Genomic DNA, 14510 nt, shown 5'->3' on the forward strand with positions numbered 1-14510 from the left:
CGTGATCAGGTTGCGGTTCTTTGATACATAATACCATACGCAACAAGTGCACTTGTCTTAGGTCAACATGGTCTGGAATAAGCCATGTCACCTGCAGGTTATTAAGGTCATTTATAATCAAACGAGCCGGGCGTTCAGTGTTAAGCCTGCACCACACGGTGAAAATTTGCGTGATGCAAGTGACACGCGTGAATGTTGCGACAGGCAAATTCTCACTGTGTGGGGTCGTGATTAACTTCCTCGCGTGTCGAGAAAATATCAAACATGCTAGATCGGCTGCGTCTCGACACGCGAGGAAGATACGCAGCAAATGAAATGGCCAGGGCCATTGTGCTCACCTCATGTGGTGGAAAGATGGATAAAGAGCATGGTATTGTGTCATGTAGTGTTAGGTTTGATGTAGGTCCAAGCAATTACAATTTCCCCAAAATGGCCAATTTACAGTAAATTCGACCTCTGTGACCTTGAAAAGTAGGTCAAATCAAAGAAGACCCGGGTGACTCATTGAATGGTTGTTAGAATTAGATGTACCTATGATATAAAATTGGTGCCAATCGGGCAAGTCATTACTAGGAATATTAATGGCATTTTGAAGAATTTAGGATTTGGCCCCCTCCCTGGAGGCCAAATGGCAAATCAGATCGCACCAAACTTCGGTACCTAAGATCACCTGACCAAGGGGTACATGTGTACTTAATTTGTGATCAATAGTCATTGCAGTTAAGAAACGTGCCATAGTTACGGCCTGACGGCGAATTTACGCCATTTGACCTCTGTGACCTTGACAAGAAGGTCAAATTAAAAACCTGTGTGACATATACTGTATGGTGGTTAGATGTACCCATGATATCAATTTGGTGGCAATCGGCAAGAAGTTAAGGAATAATCACATTTTTAAGGTTTTTGGATTTTGCCCCCTGGTGGTCAAGTGGTGAATCATATTGGACCAAACTTCGGTCCCTGAGATCACCTGACTAAGGGGTAAATGTGTACCAAATTTGGTATCAATAGTCATTGCAGTTTAGAAACGTGCCATCGTTACATCCTAACGGCCAATTTACACCATTTGACCTCTGTGACCTTGAAAAGGAGGTCAAATCAAAAACCAGGAGGATATATGATGCACCTTTGCTAGAAGTACCTACCATATTTTTTTCAAAATTTCCCGACTACTATTAAGGGAGATATTGCATGTTTTCACTTTTAACATTTGGCCCCCTGGTGGCCAAACCATGAAACGAATCGGACCGAAACTTGGTCTCCAAGGTGTCATTACATAAGGGTACATGTGTACCAAGTTTCAACTCAATAGCTCTAACAGTTACGAAACGTGCCCTGCTAACGGACGACGGACGACGACGGACGACGACGACGACGACGACGACGACGGACGGACTGCTAAGAGGTGAGCTAAAAACGACCCCACACAGTGAGAATTTGCCTGTCGCAACGTGCACGCGTGTCACTTGCATCACGCAAATTTCACCGTGTGGTGCGGGCTTTAGTCTCGTGCGTAACCGATGAGTCTAACATTAGTGCAACTCACGATGTATACACGTGGGAAGGAACGGAATAAACGGAGACTACAACAGCTCTTCTATTCTCTGTACGTCTGCCTTCTATACAACGATATAGTGCAAAGCGTGTAGTGGAAAGGCCAGAAGCAGGGGTGAACGCAGCAGAAGTAATGTCGTATGGCGAGCAGACTTGTATTAACTTAATGTCAAGGGTAAAGGAAGCGTAGATCGACGATCGCAGTGAGTGTAGGCCTTGATTAGCCAATGAGCGGGCATCTTCAAACCACATCTGCTCACGTGTTCGCCGAACATGCATAAATTATTCACTCATACACGCAAACACCGCATGTTTTTTCGGGAATACCTCGACTGACGCCATGTATTTTGAAATTAAGCGCCCTAAAAGTAAAGATCGAGGGCTTTCCGGTGATAAGCGGATGAACCACCGATGCACTTTTCCGGCATCCGCCATTTTTTCTCGATTTAATTTTTCGCTCGGGATTTTATTACCGAATTGGACAGGTTAGGATAATCGATTAGAGACTTTAGACCTACATATTAGAAGTATTTAACTTTGTAATCATGAAGTTTTAGCTTACGTGGGATCAAGCACTATATATCCGTGCGCATGAACACATTTTTTTGCAGGTTCGTACGTTGGTCGAGAAAAAGATAATACGCGTCATCTATGTACATGCAGCTGTATCTAAACTCCGTCTTCGGGGTGATCAGGTTTTTCGGCGTACTACTTTCCTTATGGTTTCAACGATAGAAAGACTGTATGCGATAGGCTTCGCTGGCAATTAAAAATTGCTAGCGAAACTAAAAACTACCAACCAAAGTAAGAGGATACCGGTAGAAATACCATGACTAGAAAGTGACTTGCCAGTCAATTTGAAGACTGCACTCTGGCACCAAGATAGTGGAACGTAAGACTAAGAGATTCAGCAGCAAGAGGTACATTTTTCCACTTGTCGCATAACCCCCCTGGTGGCCAAACGAGTAATGATATATGGCGGCGATTTGGTCTCTGAGTAACAGTCACCCAGGGGTACATGTGTATCAAGTTTAAGTACAGTAGCATAAGCAGTTATGAATCAAGCAACCAATGTCTTACAACTGCTGGACGACGGAAGACGACAGGCTATTGATAGGTTACCTGTATAACAATGTTCATGTCATACAAGATGAAAATATTGCATGTCGTCCAGTACTTTTTGTACATTCTACAATTTACATCAATTTTTATAGCATGACAATAATACCCCTTGTTCTAAAAAGCCAAAAGCCAAATCCATCATTGCTATGTGTAAGAAGTTCAAATCTCATTGAGACTTACAGCGACCATGACGTCATAATTTATGCCAAAATAAATGTTTTGAAATCACTCAAACTCATTGATTAGTTGTCACAGACACAAGAAACAGTCATTATATGTTGTTTAGAATAGATTTAATACCATTCAAAACTTTGAAAGCTTTAGAGAGAGTTTGCTTATGTCAGATGAGGAGTATAAAATCGGCAAAATCAATATACAGCATACACTATGTAGATACATTGTAGATCATCACTGCATAGACACTAGCAGCCTCAGTCAACATCGTTCTCTCGGGATCACATTTTCATCTGTCGCCCTCCATGGCGGGCGTCATTTTTCACGTTGCATTAATAAATATTATATAAGGAGAGAAAACAGTGGGGAATGCCGTCTTATTCAGGCCGAATTAGTGCCAGTTTTCTCTCATAAAACGTTTTATTTTATCAATAACTAACAAAATATGATTATGTGAAACCTAATACATTCTGGCGGGTTTTGAGGAGATTTCATGGAGATCTATAAATGCAGCGTATGGCAGCAGTCATTTTCACGGGTGTAGTGGTGATGCGATAGCCTCTTCCCAAATCGAAGTATTCTTGCCTTTTCTATATCCGCGGTACTGCTTTTCAAGTTGCTGGCAACTTACTAGTACACGAGGCGTTGTAAGGAACAAAAATCAGCACCTCCAATGTTGACTGTGATGCTGCTCGGGATGCCTCGAACCGCCAAATTCAAATACGGCTTGCAACATGTCAACTTACATTTTTGCCCACTACCGCCAACTGGTAACATTTCTGTCAGCAGCATATCTTGGGCTGTTCTTCCCCACGGCCAGATTTAAAGTGCCTAGGTCTTACGGTTACAAAATGCCCAATTTGTCCACAGACGGACCGATGGAAGGATGGATGGATGGAAGGACGGACACCATTTGAATAGCTATTTGACTACCTCCGCTGAATTTGTGAGCTGAGCTAAAAATCATGTTTGATATGAAGCCTTCTTTTCTTGAAAGTTTTCAGAAAAAGAACTTACCTGTTTGTGATCGGGTCATATGATTCCACAGACTTCAGATAATTTGATCCATCATGTCCACCAACTGCGTACAGCTTGCCTCCAAGAGCTGCTACACCACATCCTCCTCGACTACATGACATTTTATCAACCATACTCCAACTATTAAGTTTCGGGTCAAATTTCTCAACAGAGTCAAGAGGGGAGTTATCATCAAAACCACCTAAAAAGACAAAAAGAGAATGGAAAAATTGACTTGCAGTGACTGGGCATTTTATTATTGTTTTGGCATCAGGTGCTTCTACACACATGATCATGAGACTCAACTGAATTGAAAACCTACAAAAGAATTGTGTGAATTGAAATCAGAAATTTAATTTGATGGTGCAAATCTTTGATGATTTGGCAAGTGCGTATTTTGTAAATTGTTTTAAATCTTTCAGGCCCGGGTGCCTTTTTCCGGCGCAGTCAGCGAATCCCGGGCAATTTTTTAAAAAAATGCTAATATTCAACAAAACATTAAACAAATTCTGCTCATCTTATCCAATAACACTTTACACCATTGTAATCAGCTACTCAAGCTCTTTCTGTTGATGTATAATAAGTCTATATAACCTTCAATGTCACTCTGTATGTTTTGTCCAAATTTCCTGTGAAATTGTGTAATTTGGATGTTCACGAACGTTGTCGAAAACTGTTTTTAGCCAATAAAGTCAACAGATTATGAAAACTATTGTATTTTGTAACTCCTTACACAACTCCAATGGAAGAGAAACAATGTTCAAACATATAAACAATGTTTATTGGAGGATTGGCCCCAAAATTGTCCTCCTACATCAAATGGTAGTGTTTGACTGTATGATAAAGCATGGGGTAGGGCAGAGGGCACCTTGATTTTGACATGTGTCATTGAGGCCCTCTGTACGACCGCCAAAGAAAAAAAAATTGTCTGCTACGGCTGTCAATTTATTGTAAGTGATCATTTGTTTCATTAGTTGTGTACAGGAGGCAATACTGAAAGCCAGGAGATCATCAGGACATATTGAAAATATGAGTATGACCATGCCATCGCTAACATCAGTGTTAGAAACACTTGGATTAACAAAATCAACTAGTGGACCTTGCATCAGATGGAGATATGCTATCATTAACACTGAACTGGAACGAGAATGGAGTTGTAGTGAAAAATTATGCTTCCCCAATTGGAATAAAAGATATGAAATTGCCATCAACGCTTTGCCGGGATCATCGCCGTATGCAATACTACTTGCTCAAATCAAGGGCCAAAATGTAAGTGACACTATCACAAACATTTCTCCTAGCTGTGATTCCTTCAGTTACCACTATAACATCAAACCTGTCTGATCAAAGACAGCACTTTGCCAATTGTCTTCTCCCCGAGTGGTACATTATCATACCAGGTTGAATCATGTGGAGGTACCTAAAAGAAACAAGAGGTGCTCAGCTAGAGTTCATTGGGTACTATGTACAAAACATGGAAAGTACCTGGTAGGTCTCTTTCAACCTCAATTTTGTTTAAATTGGGCCGTATTCATAAAAATGCAACAAATACTTCTAAAAGCATCTGCTTGAAGTAAAAAGTAAAAGTAAAAGCATTTACTTTTTTCCGTATGCATAATCTTTGACTTCTACTTCAAAGCAAATGCTTATACTTGACAAGCATTTGCTTGTTTACCAACTATTTGGTCCTTGGTTAAGCAGGGTAACCACAGGTTATGCAACATTTTAAACCAGTCCAGTGCGAAGTCATCCTATGACTCTCACTCAGTGTCTGTGTCAGTGTCTGTAACAGTTGTTTATTGTACTTTCACAGGTGGAATTAGTCCTGGTATTTTTCTCGAAACAGTCTGCTGCTGCTGCTGCCATTGGATCCCCGGAAGAAGATGAACTAATGCTTGTGGAAAACGAAGAAAAATCTCACCACCTACTCCAACGAAGAAACCAAAACTACCACCTCCACCATCCCGAAAGACATCTAATGTGCTACCTGATACGGATGAAACGAAAGACTTAACAACGCAAGAACTGCAACGCCTTGTGCTCCTAGGACAATTTAAACTCATCAGGATGCAACAAAATCAAATTGAAAATCAATAATTCCTGTAAAATCAATGATAATTGTTATAAAATCAAGGTTGTTCCCGACCTTCATAAAAAAAGGACAAGACTGCATTTATTGGCTGTCCCTATGTGCAACCATGAATGTCTTAATATCAATGATAGGTGAATGTCCCAAGCGGTAGCTCCAAAAGGCGTCTTTCAGTGTGGGATACCTTAATCTGATTTGAATGGACAGTTTCTTGATTAAGCGTCCACACCAAACTTGCAGATCTCCTTCCGGAAGACCATTTAATCAAAACTGCATTTCATCTGGTCATTGTACACACTGCTCCGTTTATGTCAGCACTTAAAATATGAGGCTAGCTTTGCACCTCCCCATCCAGACACGACTGCCAATACAACACAAATGGAGGACATCCTCTGATATGACATATAAACAACAGTGTTTGACTCCAATGCCACGCCGCAGCTGCGCATCACTAGAACATAGAAACTCGGCACAATCGTCCATATAACGAGGTAATATCTTGTGTATAATTTCAGTCCTCCAGGCGGTTTGAAGAATGGGATTTTGCGAGATCGGACATGAACAATGTCAATCCTGAAGAAGCCATTGTAGACCCTGGTGAAACTATTGACATTTCACCATGAATTCTTTAATTTGGTGAACAGATTTAACTTCTTAACGATGTAATGCAAGAAACAGTTCTAGAGAGTTGCATGTCCATTATTTTTCATTTCGTTAATGAATGACTCGATTAATAATGTAATAGATTTTGGCGAACCAGTATGACATAAAATATAGGGGGTGGGTTGAGAGTGAAATCATAAACAATCCTCAGCATCCTATTAATGACTAGCTAACGTAATCCTGTGTTAGTGTTCCATTTTCCAAAATATAATAATGTCATCCTCGTTCAGATATGAGATCACTAGTTGAGAGAAGTTCGTCCATACACTCGTTTGCATTCGTCTGACCAGATCACTGAGCATCAATCACAGTCCATCCCCGAAATTCAGCAATTGCTTTTAAGAACCAAGGAGGACGTACCCTATTATACAAGCCAATAAGTAAAACCTGAATACATGAATATATTTTTTACTGACCTAATATCACTCAATTTTATATGTTGGCAAAGGGTTGTGAATCTCTAACCTGCAATTTACAAATGCCTTTGTCTTCATTACTACCCTTCCCGCCCCCATTTTTTTGGGGAAGATATGCATAAAAATAGAAAGCAAGCAAGTTCAGCTTGTAGAAAACAATAGATTTCGGAAAAACTGAATAAATACGGCAGACCATGGGCATGCAAGAAGTAAACACTACAATGTCTAGAGCAATATTGAAGAGACACCAACTAGAGGTGACAATTAGTGACATAATGTTGACGACACTAGTCCTATTTCATAAGGTAAGGTTTTATCAATCCAAGTGGGTTTTCAGCATCTTTGTTGCCCTGGCCAAGTATAGCGGAGATAGTGAAACTGTTCTCGGAATGCACACCACACTCTGTGTGGTAGTGTGCATTATACTAAGCGCAGGAACGTCCAAAGTAATCTTCGGCCAAGGAAAATATGCCTTGATCAAAATCTTACTAAACTTGGAACTATCCTTAGGAGAACAGCACTCCGGGCACCCAGGCAAGGTAATCAAATTAATATCCAGACAGTCACTATTGCTGAAGAGGCGAAGTACTATCTTAGTCTTAGACCGTCCAATCAATGCGGAAAACATACCAAAATGGCGCGAACAACAAGTTACCATGCGAGTCCATGTCAGGGTGGCCACAAGAATAACTACAATAGTCAATGATATAATTTCAGTTGAAAGCGACGAGGTAAGCACAATGGTCCATTGGGGTGTATGCAACCTATTTGGCAAGGGAATGAATACCACCGACTCATTTGATGCCAATATGGTACTGGAAACAGTTGGTATTGGAGCATGGGCAGCTGCCAGCCAGAGTGATACAATACAACAATGAGTGCGAATAAAAACATAACCTCGCAAAAAAAATAGCAACGCTCAAGGGCACCGGAAAAGATATGAACAATGTCGGGTCAAAATCAAAAGACGACGCTTCAAGATCGGGCAGCTTTGATTGAAGAACATCAACCTTTGAAGCGTAAAATGTCTCATTTTTCTTTGCCTTTGCTGTCAATTTCTTAAAATCCATGGTCAGTTTCTTATCTGTATCACTAATACTTTCCCAATCGAGTTGGAAAAGGTAATGATTGGCGAAACGAGTTGTGGCATTGTTTCATATATTTGGTGACTTGGGAAATGGATGTAAGGCATAACATACAACCAAATCCATTGGATGTAAATATAACAAGAATATCATCATCATCATCATCATATCCCGCAGCCATGCGGCCATTGGGGCGACCCTGTTTTATCGACGATTCGGTACCATATGGTTCTGTCTTCCGCGAGGCGGATCAGGTCACTGGTCTTCCTTCCGGTCCAGTCCTTCACATCGTCCATCCAAATTCTCTTTAGTCGGCCGCGTCGTCGGTTCCCCTCTACTGTGCCCTGCAGGATGGTATTGGCTAGCGTTCCCTTGGCTCTGGTGACGTGGCCGAACCACCTCAGCTTTCTCTTCTTGGCAATGGTTAGGAGGCTATCATGGCGCCCGATGTACTGGATGACCAGCTCTCTTACTCGGATGTTGGTGGTGTGGGTGGTATAGTGTATGCCGAGCAGTCTCCTGTAACAGTTCATTTCAAACGCGTTGATTCGCTTCTCGATCTCGCTGTTCATGGTCCAGGATTCTGCCGCATACAAGAAGACTGAGATCACCAAGGATCTTAGAAGGTGGAGTTTTGACGTCATTGCGATGTTTCTGTCGCGCCAAATTATCTTCAGTCTGGCTAAGGCAGCTGCAGCTTTGGCTATGCGTGTCTTCACCTCCTTGACAGACGTACCGTCCTCTGTTTGTGTGGCTCCTAGATAGATGAACTTTGCCACTTGTTCCAGGTGGTAGTCTCCGAAGCACACGTCAATCGGTTCACCTCCGCTTTGTCTTCTCTAGGCTAATTTCCATGCCATATCTGCCACTGGTTTTGTCAACCTTCTGTGAGTGGTGGATTTGGTCACTTGCTGAGCCGTGTAGGAGATCGATGTCATCGGCGAACCTCAGATCGCTGATCGTTCGACCCGATATCGTCAAAGGTGACTCCAGTTCGACGCGCGACTCTGCCATAATGTTCTCGAGGAAGATGTTGCACAGGGTTGGTGATAGGAGGCAACCTTGCCTTGCTCCTACCGAGGTGGAGAAGCACTCGCTGAAATCTTCTCCTACTCGAACCATGCTCCTCGCTGTTGCGTACAGTGCCTCTATGGACTTGATGATACCAGGGCTGATGTTGTACTTCCTCAGAACTGCCCATAAACCTTCCTGCCAGATGCGATCGAAGCATTTCTTGTAGTCGATTAAGGTTGTGGTACAGTGGTTTTCCAAGCTGCCTATGCTTCTCACACAGCACCCTGAGGTTGAATATTTGCTCTGTTGTGGACCTGCCTTTGCGGAAACCGGCTTGCTCCTCAGATAGGATGGCCTCTGCTTGTGGTCGCAGCCGGTTGAGGATGACCTTCAGGAGAATCTAGCTTGGATGGCTTATCAAGCTTATGGTCCTGTAGTTGTTACATTTCTGCAGGTTCCCCTTCTTGGGCAGAGGTACAACAATCGATGTTGTCCAGTCCTTGGGCCAGTTCCCTGTCTTGAACGCATGGTTGCAGATTCTGGTGTACGCTTTTACCACTGACTCTCCTCCATTTGCGAGGAGTTCTGCGGGGATGTTGTCAATCCTGGGGACTTGCCATGTTTGAGACTCTTCAGGGCAGCCTCCACTTCGCTCTCCAGGATATCAGGGTCCTCTTCAACCTGGTCCGCTGTCTGGTCCTTCAGCTCTTGGAGGACTTCTTGCTCAGCCGATATCTGATAGTTATACAGCTCGGAGCAGTACTTGTGCCATCTCTTTGCAATGGCTGGCTTCTCGGAGAGTAGGGTCCCATTGGCGTCTTCAATGCAACTTATCCGGCTCGACTTCTGCTGGGTGAGCTCTTTTACAGTGTCGTACGCTACTTTAGTGTTGTTTGCCCTCAGACTAGACTCGATGCTGTCACATTTCTGTTGGATCCAGGTCTCCTTGGCCTTGCCTACTTCTTTTTTGACCTCCTTGTTGATTGCTCGGTAGGCCTTGCTCTCCTGGGGTGAGTTGAACCTGGTTTGTTTCAGTTTTCGTCTCTCATCACACTTTTGGAGGATGGAGTCTGTTATTTAGCTTTTCTGTTTCCTCTGACGTCTCTTCCCTAGGATCTTCTCGGCCGCCTCCCGCAAGTTCTCTTCCACTTGTTGCTGGAAGTCCTCGGGTTCCAACTGCATTGTCAGCAGCGGGGCAAATCGGCTACCAATCTCGACTTGGAACTGATCTAGGATGTTGCTGTCCTTGAGCTTGTTGAGGTCGTAGCACACTCTCGTACTCTTCTTCTTCTCGATGTTTTTCAATCGGAGGGTCAGCGCCGTCATCACTAGGTCGTGGTCGCTGCCAATGTCAGCCCCCGAAAGGTCCTTGTTTTGGCGAGGTTGATGCTGCTGCGGAATCTGTTATCCACCATGATGTAGTCTATCAGGTTGTGTGTTTTGCCATTGGGGGAGTGTCAAGTTGCCTTGCGACTCTGCTTCCCTGCTTGGAACGTGTTGACGATCGTTAGCTCATGGAATTGAGCAAATTCGAGAAGCCGTAAACCTCGGTCGTTGGTGACGCCCAGTCCGTGTCTGGTTACCTTTTTCGTCTTAGTCATGGTCGTTTCTTAGGCCAGATAATCCCTGGTGGTGCCCATCTCCTCTCCAGGAATTGCTAGATGGCCAATGGCTAAATAAGCTCATCCGCCCTTAAGATGGATATGGTTTTCAGTTCCATCTGGGTGTCTAGCCACCCACCACACCAAAGTCAAGGACTCTGGTGGGGGGAACGGTTTAGTCGCCGATGGCCCGACCCTGCGCAGGTTGCACCGGTCTACAGGTTTACCAGTGGCAGGCCATTGACCCGGCCCGACCTGACCTGACCTCGACAAGAATATGCTGATGGTAAAAAAAAGTGTGACAGTGGCATGAAATTCCACACCTCCTAAAAATTTACCATCATGTTGCATTTGTTAGCTGAATTACCCACCACCATGAGTCCACAAAAGGGCATATAAAATCTTGAAGGGCTTTCTAGAAAAATGGCTTTGTCTTAGAACTGTCATAAATTGTAACATACATCACATGGTGTCTCACTAAGCCTTTATTGCACCTGCAAATTCATAAAAATTTAATAAATCTAAGAAATACCTGTTTATTTCCCCCACCTCAACCACACAAACCACAAAAAAGCCCACTTTTTACCTTCTTTGCGCACTAGAGGACTTGGTAATGTGGACTCCGTGACGTACGTTACGTCTGGACTCAAGAGGAAGATGTAGGTTTATTTTTGATAATGCAACTTTATTAAGATTGCTCAAAACACTTTTGTTAGAGACATTTTTATCGCAAACTATACTTCATATCATTGCATAAAATTAAAATTAATGAGGTGAAATTTGGTCTTGTGTTGCATAACTCACAAAAACATGATTTTGACCTGCGGGAAACTGAAAATAAAAATCCAGCTGTTATCATTAAAGTGTAAGGATTATAAATCATCGCCTGGCCATGTTTGAAGGATGATGTGATAATTGGAGTGCAAGAAATTACTATCAAAAGCGTACATCACAGTGGACACGACATGTTTATCACAATGCACACGATAGTAACTTTCCCGCCGTGAAAAGATACACAAAACAAGCCATCAATCACAATCAAAATACTGACAATCCCGATTACAATATCTATTTTTTTTTTAAAAATTCCTTGAAACGCGAGAAAATAGCCATTACTTGTAGTTGAAATTCTAGCGTAACGTTCTCACCACTACTTCCGGCACAGTACATCTTCTTCCAGACCTGCCAACCCTAAATTTTGGCAAGTAGTATTTTCCACCCAATTTATAGTATTTTGGGGGTGTCAAATGAGGGGGTAGGTTTTCATCAAATAATGCCCGTAATGACCTTAAATAAAGCTTATACATTTCGCTGGTGGATCCCGAATATCTCCCTCCAATTCATCTTCGCTGTCCATTTCATGAACCCGCCTCATTTTGTCAATTGAACACAGAATCGGCATGCAAACATGAAAAAAAACATGAAAAATTTTGCACAGAAATGTTCAGTTTGACAACGCCATCTTGCATCCCGTGATATCAAACTGACTGACTCGGGTAACGAACGCATACATGTTCAGTCGCAAACTTCACTAGTACGCTGATCGCTCACTCGGGTATATTGGTTTATCCGAGTACGTAGAACGGATTCTTCGAACGGTCGTGAAATGACGACGCGGGGAATTATACAGGGGAAGCGAAAAAAATAAACACATTTTTTCAAAAATCGTATTTTAAAGATCTAAGATCGTATTATCGTATTGGACCCAGATTTTCGATAAAAAATCGTATGAATACGCCAAAATCGTACTTGTTGGCAGCCCTGTTCTTCCACCTCATATACCTTATGTATCCTCCAGGGCATCGACCTCAGTTTTCAAAGCTGTGATGTCCTCGTGGTTAAAATTCATGGCATCGACGGCGTTGGAAACCTGTTTCTCAGACATCTTCATGAAGGAACTGAGCATATAATCATGTCGATGTATTTGCTCAGTGGCCAAATGCTCCTCCTGCTCAACCTTTTGGATGTGCTGAGCAAGGAGTTTAACGTCCCTGGTGGTGGAAGCTGTCCAAACAAAGTCTGACTAATTTGCTAATGAAGGATAATAAAACCCCTACGTTGTCGAATCGCAGACTTGATCATTTGTTCGGTAACTTTGTTGACCAGCATTGTTTTGAATAATTTTGTATGGTTTCCGATGCGGTAAATATTGTCATGTCGCTCATCATGGGTGAGTCAAAGAGTTAATTGGTACAGGCAGTACGCAGAGCTTGTGTACGTGAAGCGGTGGCTGCGCCGCCACGGGCTTTTGAGCCAAACCAAGTGGAACTGCTGATGGTGGTGGTTTAAGATATGTCTGACCTGGTGGATCGTGCCCTATAGAACTGCAGGTGTCAATCTACTGTTGCGGAGGCTCTGGATGACCTCAGAAAATCTATGATTTGTGTGCGACATGAACGAGGACATTTCCTCCTCCTGCTGGGCTAACCTATCCACGGCCTTTCCACCTCGTTTTGAAATAGCATTGATATGTTTGGCGAGAGTTAGCACGTCTTTGGATGTCTCCAGGCCAAAGAGGGACTTCCCAATATCAGCCATGAAAGGTAACAAGGTTCGTTTGGTGCGAGCAGGTTGGAAGTTGTTCATGGACCGCTGGGGTAGTATATGATGGGCCCATTGAATGAATGTATACATGTCTTGTTTTAAGTCCGAATTGAAGTTGGCAACGTGCATCATTATTTTGTTCATCGTGGTGCAAGTTGCGTAAAGGCCGGTGGGCATTGAAACTCTGGAGCATGGAGATTGTCAATTGAAGGTAATTGAATCTCAAACGTGTGAAGCCAGAATTCAGTTCCGAAATGTATCTCCGTTTTGTCTTGTTGAAAGAGAATGCCGTAGTTAAGTCATTGGGTGTTCTCAAGGGCTGATACCACAGTGCCACCACAAATGAATGTCAGCAGTCCAAGAATCAGGGCCTAACATTAGAGTAAAATGTGTCAATAAAGATTGTTGACGTTTTGCCAGTGTATGGCCAATACACATAGCGTAACACCATGCGACGTAATGTAAGAAGTGTCAACATTCTCCAGGGCACAAACTAACTGCCCTTCAGTATCAGACTACTGATAATTTCCATTTCCTGTGGAAATGTCATTTTATTAGTTCATACCTACCCAGGTCAGACTTTTGCATGTGTACTCCATTCCGACACGCCCGAGGAAGAAATAATGTATTTATAATAGAAATTTCTTAGCTAGTTTGCTTAGCTACACCTAGGCGGCGCCCCTATATAGCCTCTGCCTCGTGTGAGCCGCCATCACTAGTACTTATTACTCGAGCGCACCGAGTAAGTCCCGTTGCTGTGGGGACAGGCAGGGCGGGTAGTCTGACCTGGGTAGGTATGAACTAATAAAATGACATTTCCACAGGGAATGGAAATTTTATGTCGTTCATACTCTACCCAGGTCAGACTTTTGCATCGAATACCAACAACCAAGGAAGGAGGGTAAACAGTGACTTACCATGTAGTGAAGTGAACTGTCTCCAAGCTGCGCAGCAGAACCAAACGGGTGAGACCAGGGGACCCAGAGAAAGAATGCTTGGGGGAGAACCGGGCTAAAGGTCAACAGGCCCTTTGACAACAAAGGGAAGCATAACTGGGAAAACCCATCCCCTCCGAGACGGGGACAAAACCACCTCAACACGGTATAAGCTCAGCACATATCGTCAAGAGACACAATGTGGAAAAAAATTTTTACAAGAAGGAGAGCACACCCCAGAATAACATGGAGCGGCCTCACTGACTAACTCTCAAAAGTCCTAGGCGGCTGAACCC

The 14510-nt window shown here is 43.1% G+C and overlaps 1 protein-coding gene across 4 annotated transcripts in view; it reads right to left on the minus strand.

The window, feature by feature from the left end:
- The window catches only part of LOC135494137 (kelch-like protein 8), a 322348-nt gene that overhangs the window by 67907 nt on the left and 239931 nt on the right, over positions 1 to 14510 (minus strand). For all 4 annotated transcript variants that reach the window (XR_010448352.1, XM_064781936.1, XM_064781935.1 and 1 more), the window contains exon 7: positions 3868 to 4069. Coding sequence is in view for 3 of the 4 variants with exons in the window: in XM_064781936.1 (XP_064638006.1) it covers positions 3868 to 4069 (202 nt within the window). In the remaining variant the exon portion in view is untranslated. The remainder of the gene's footprint in view (positions 1 to 3867; positions 4070 to 14510) is intronic.

This window comes from Lineus longissimus, chromosome 9 (assembly GCF_910592395.1).
Source record: "Lineus longissimus chromosome 9, tnLinLong1.2, whole genome shotgun sequence".
Taxonomy (NCBI): Eukaryota; Metazoa; Nemertea; class Pilidiophora; order Heteronemertea; family Lineidae; genus Lineus; species Lineus longissimus.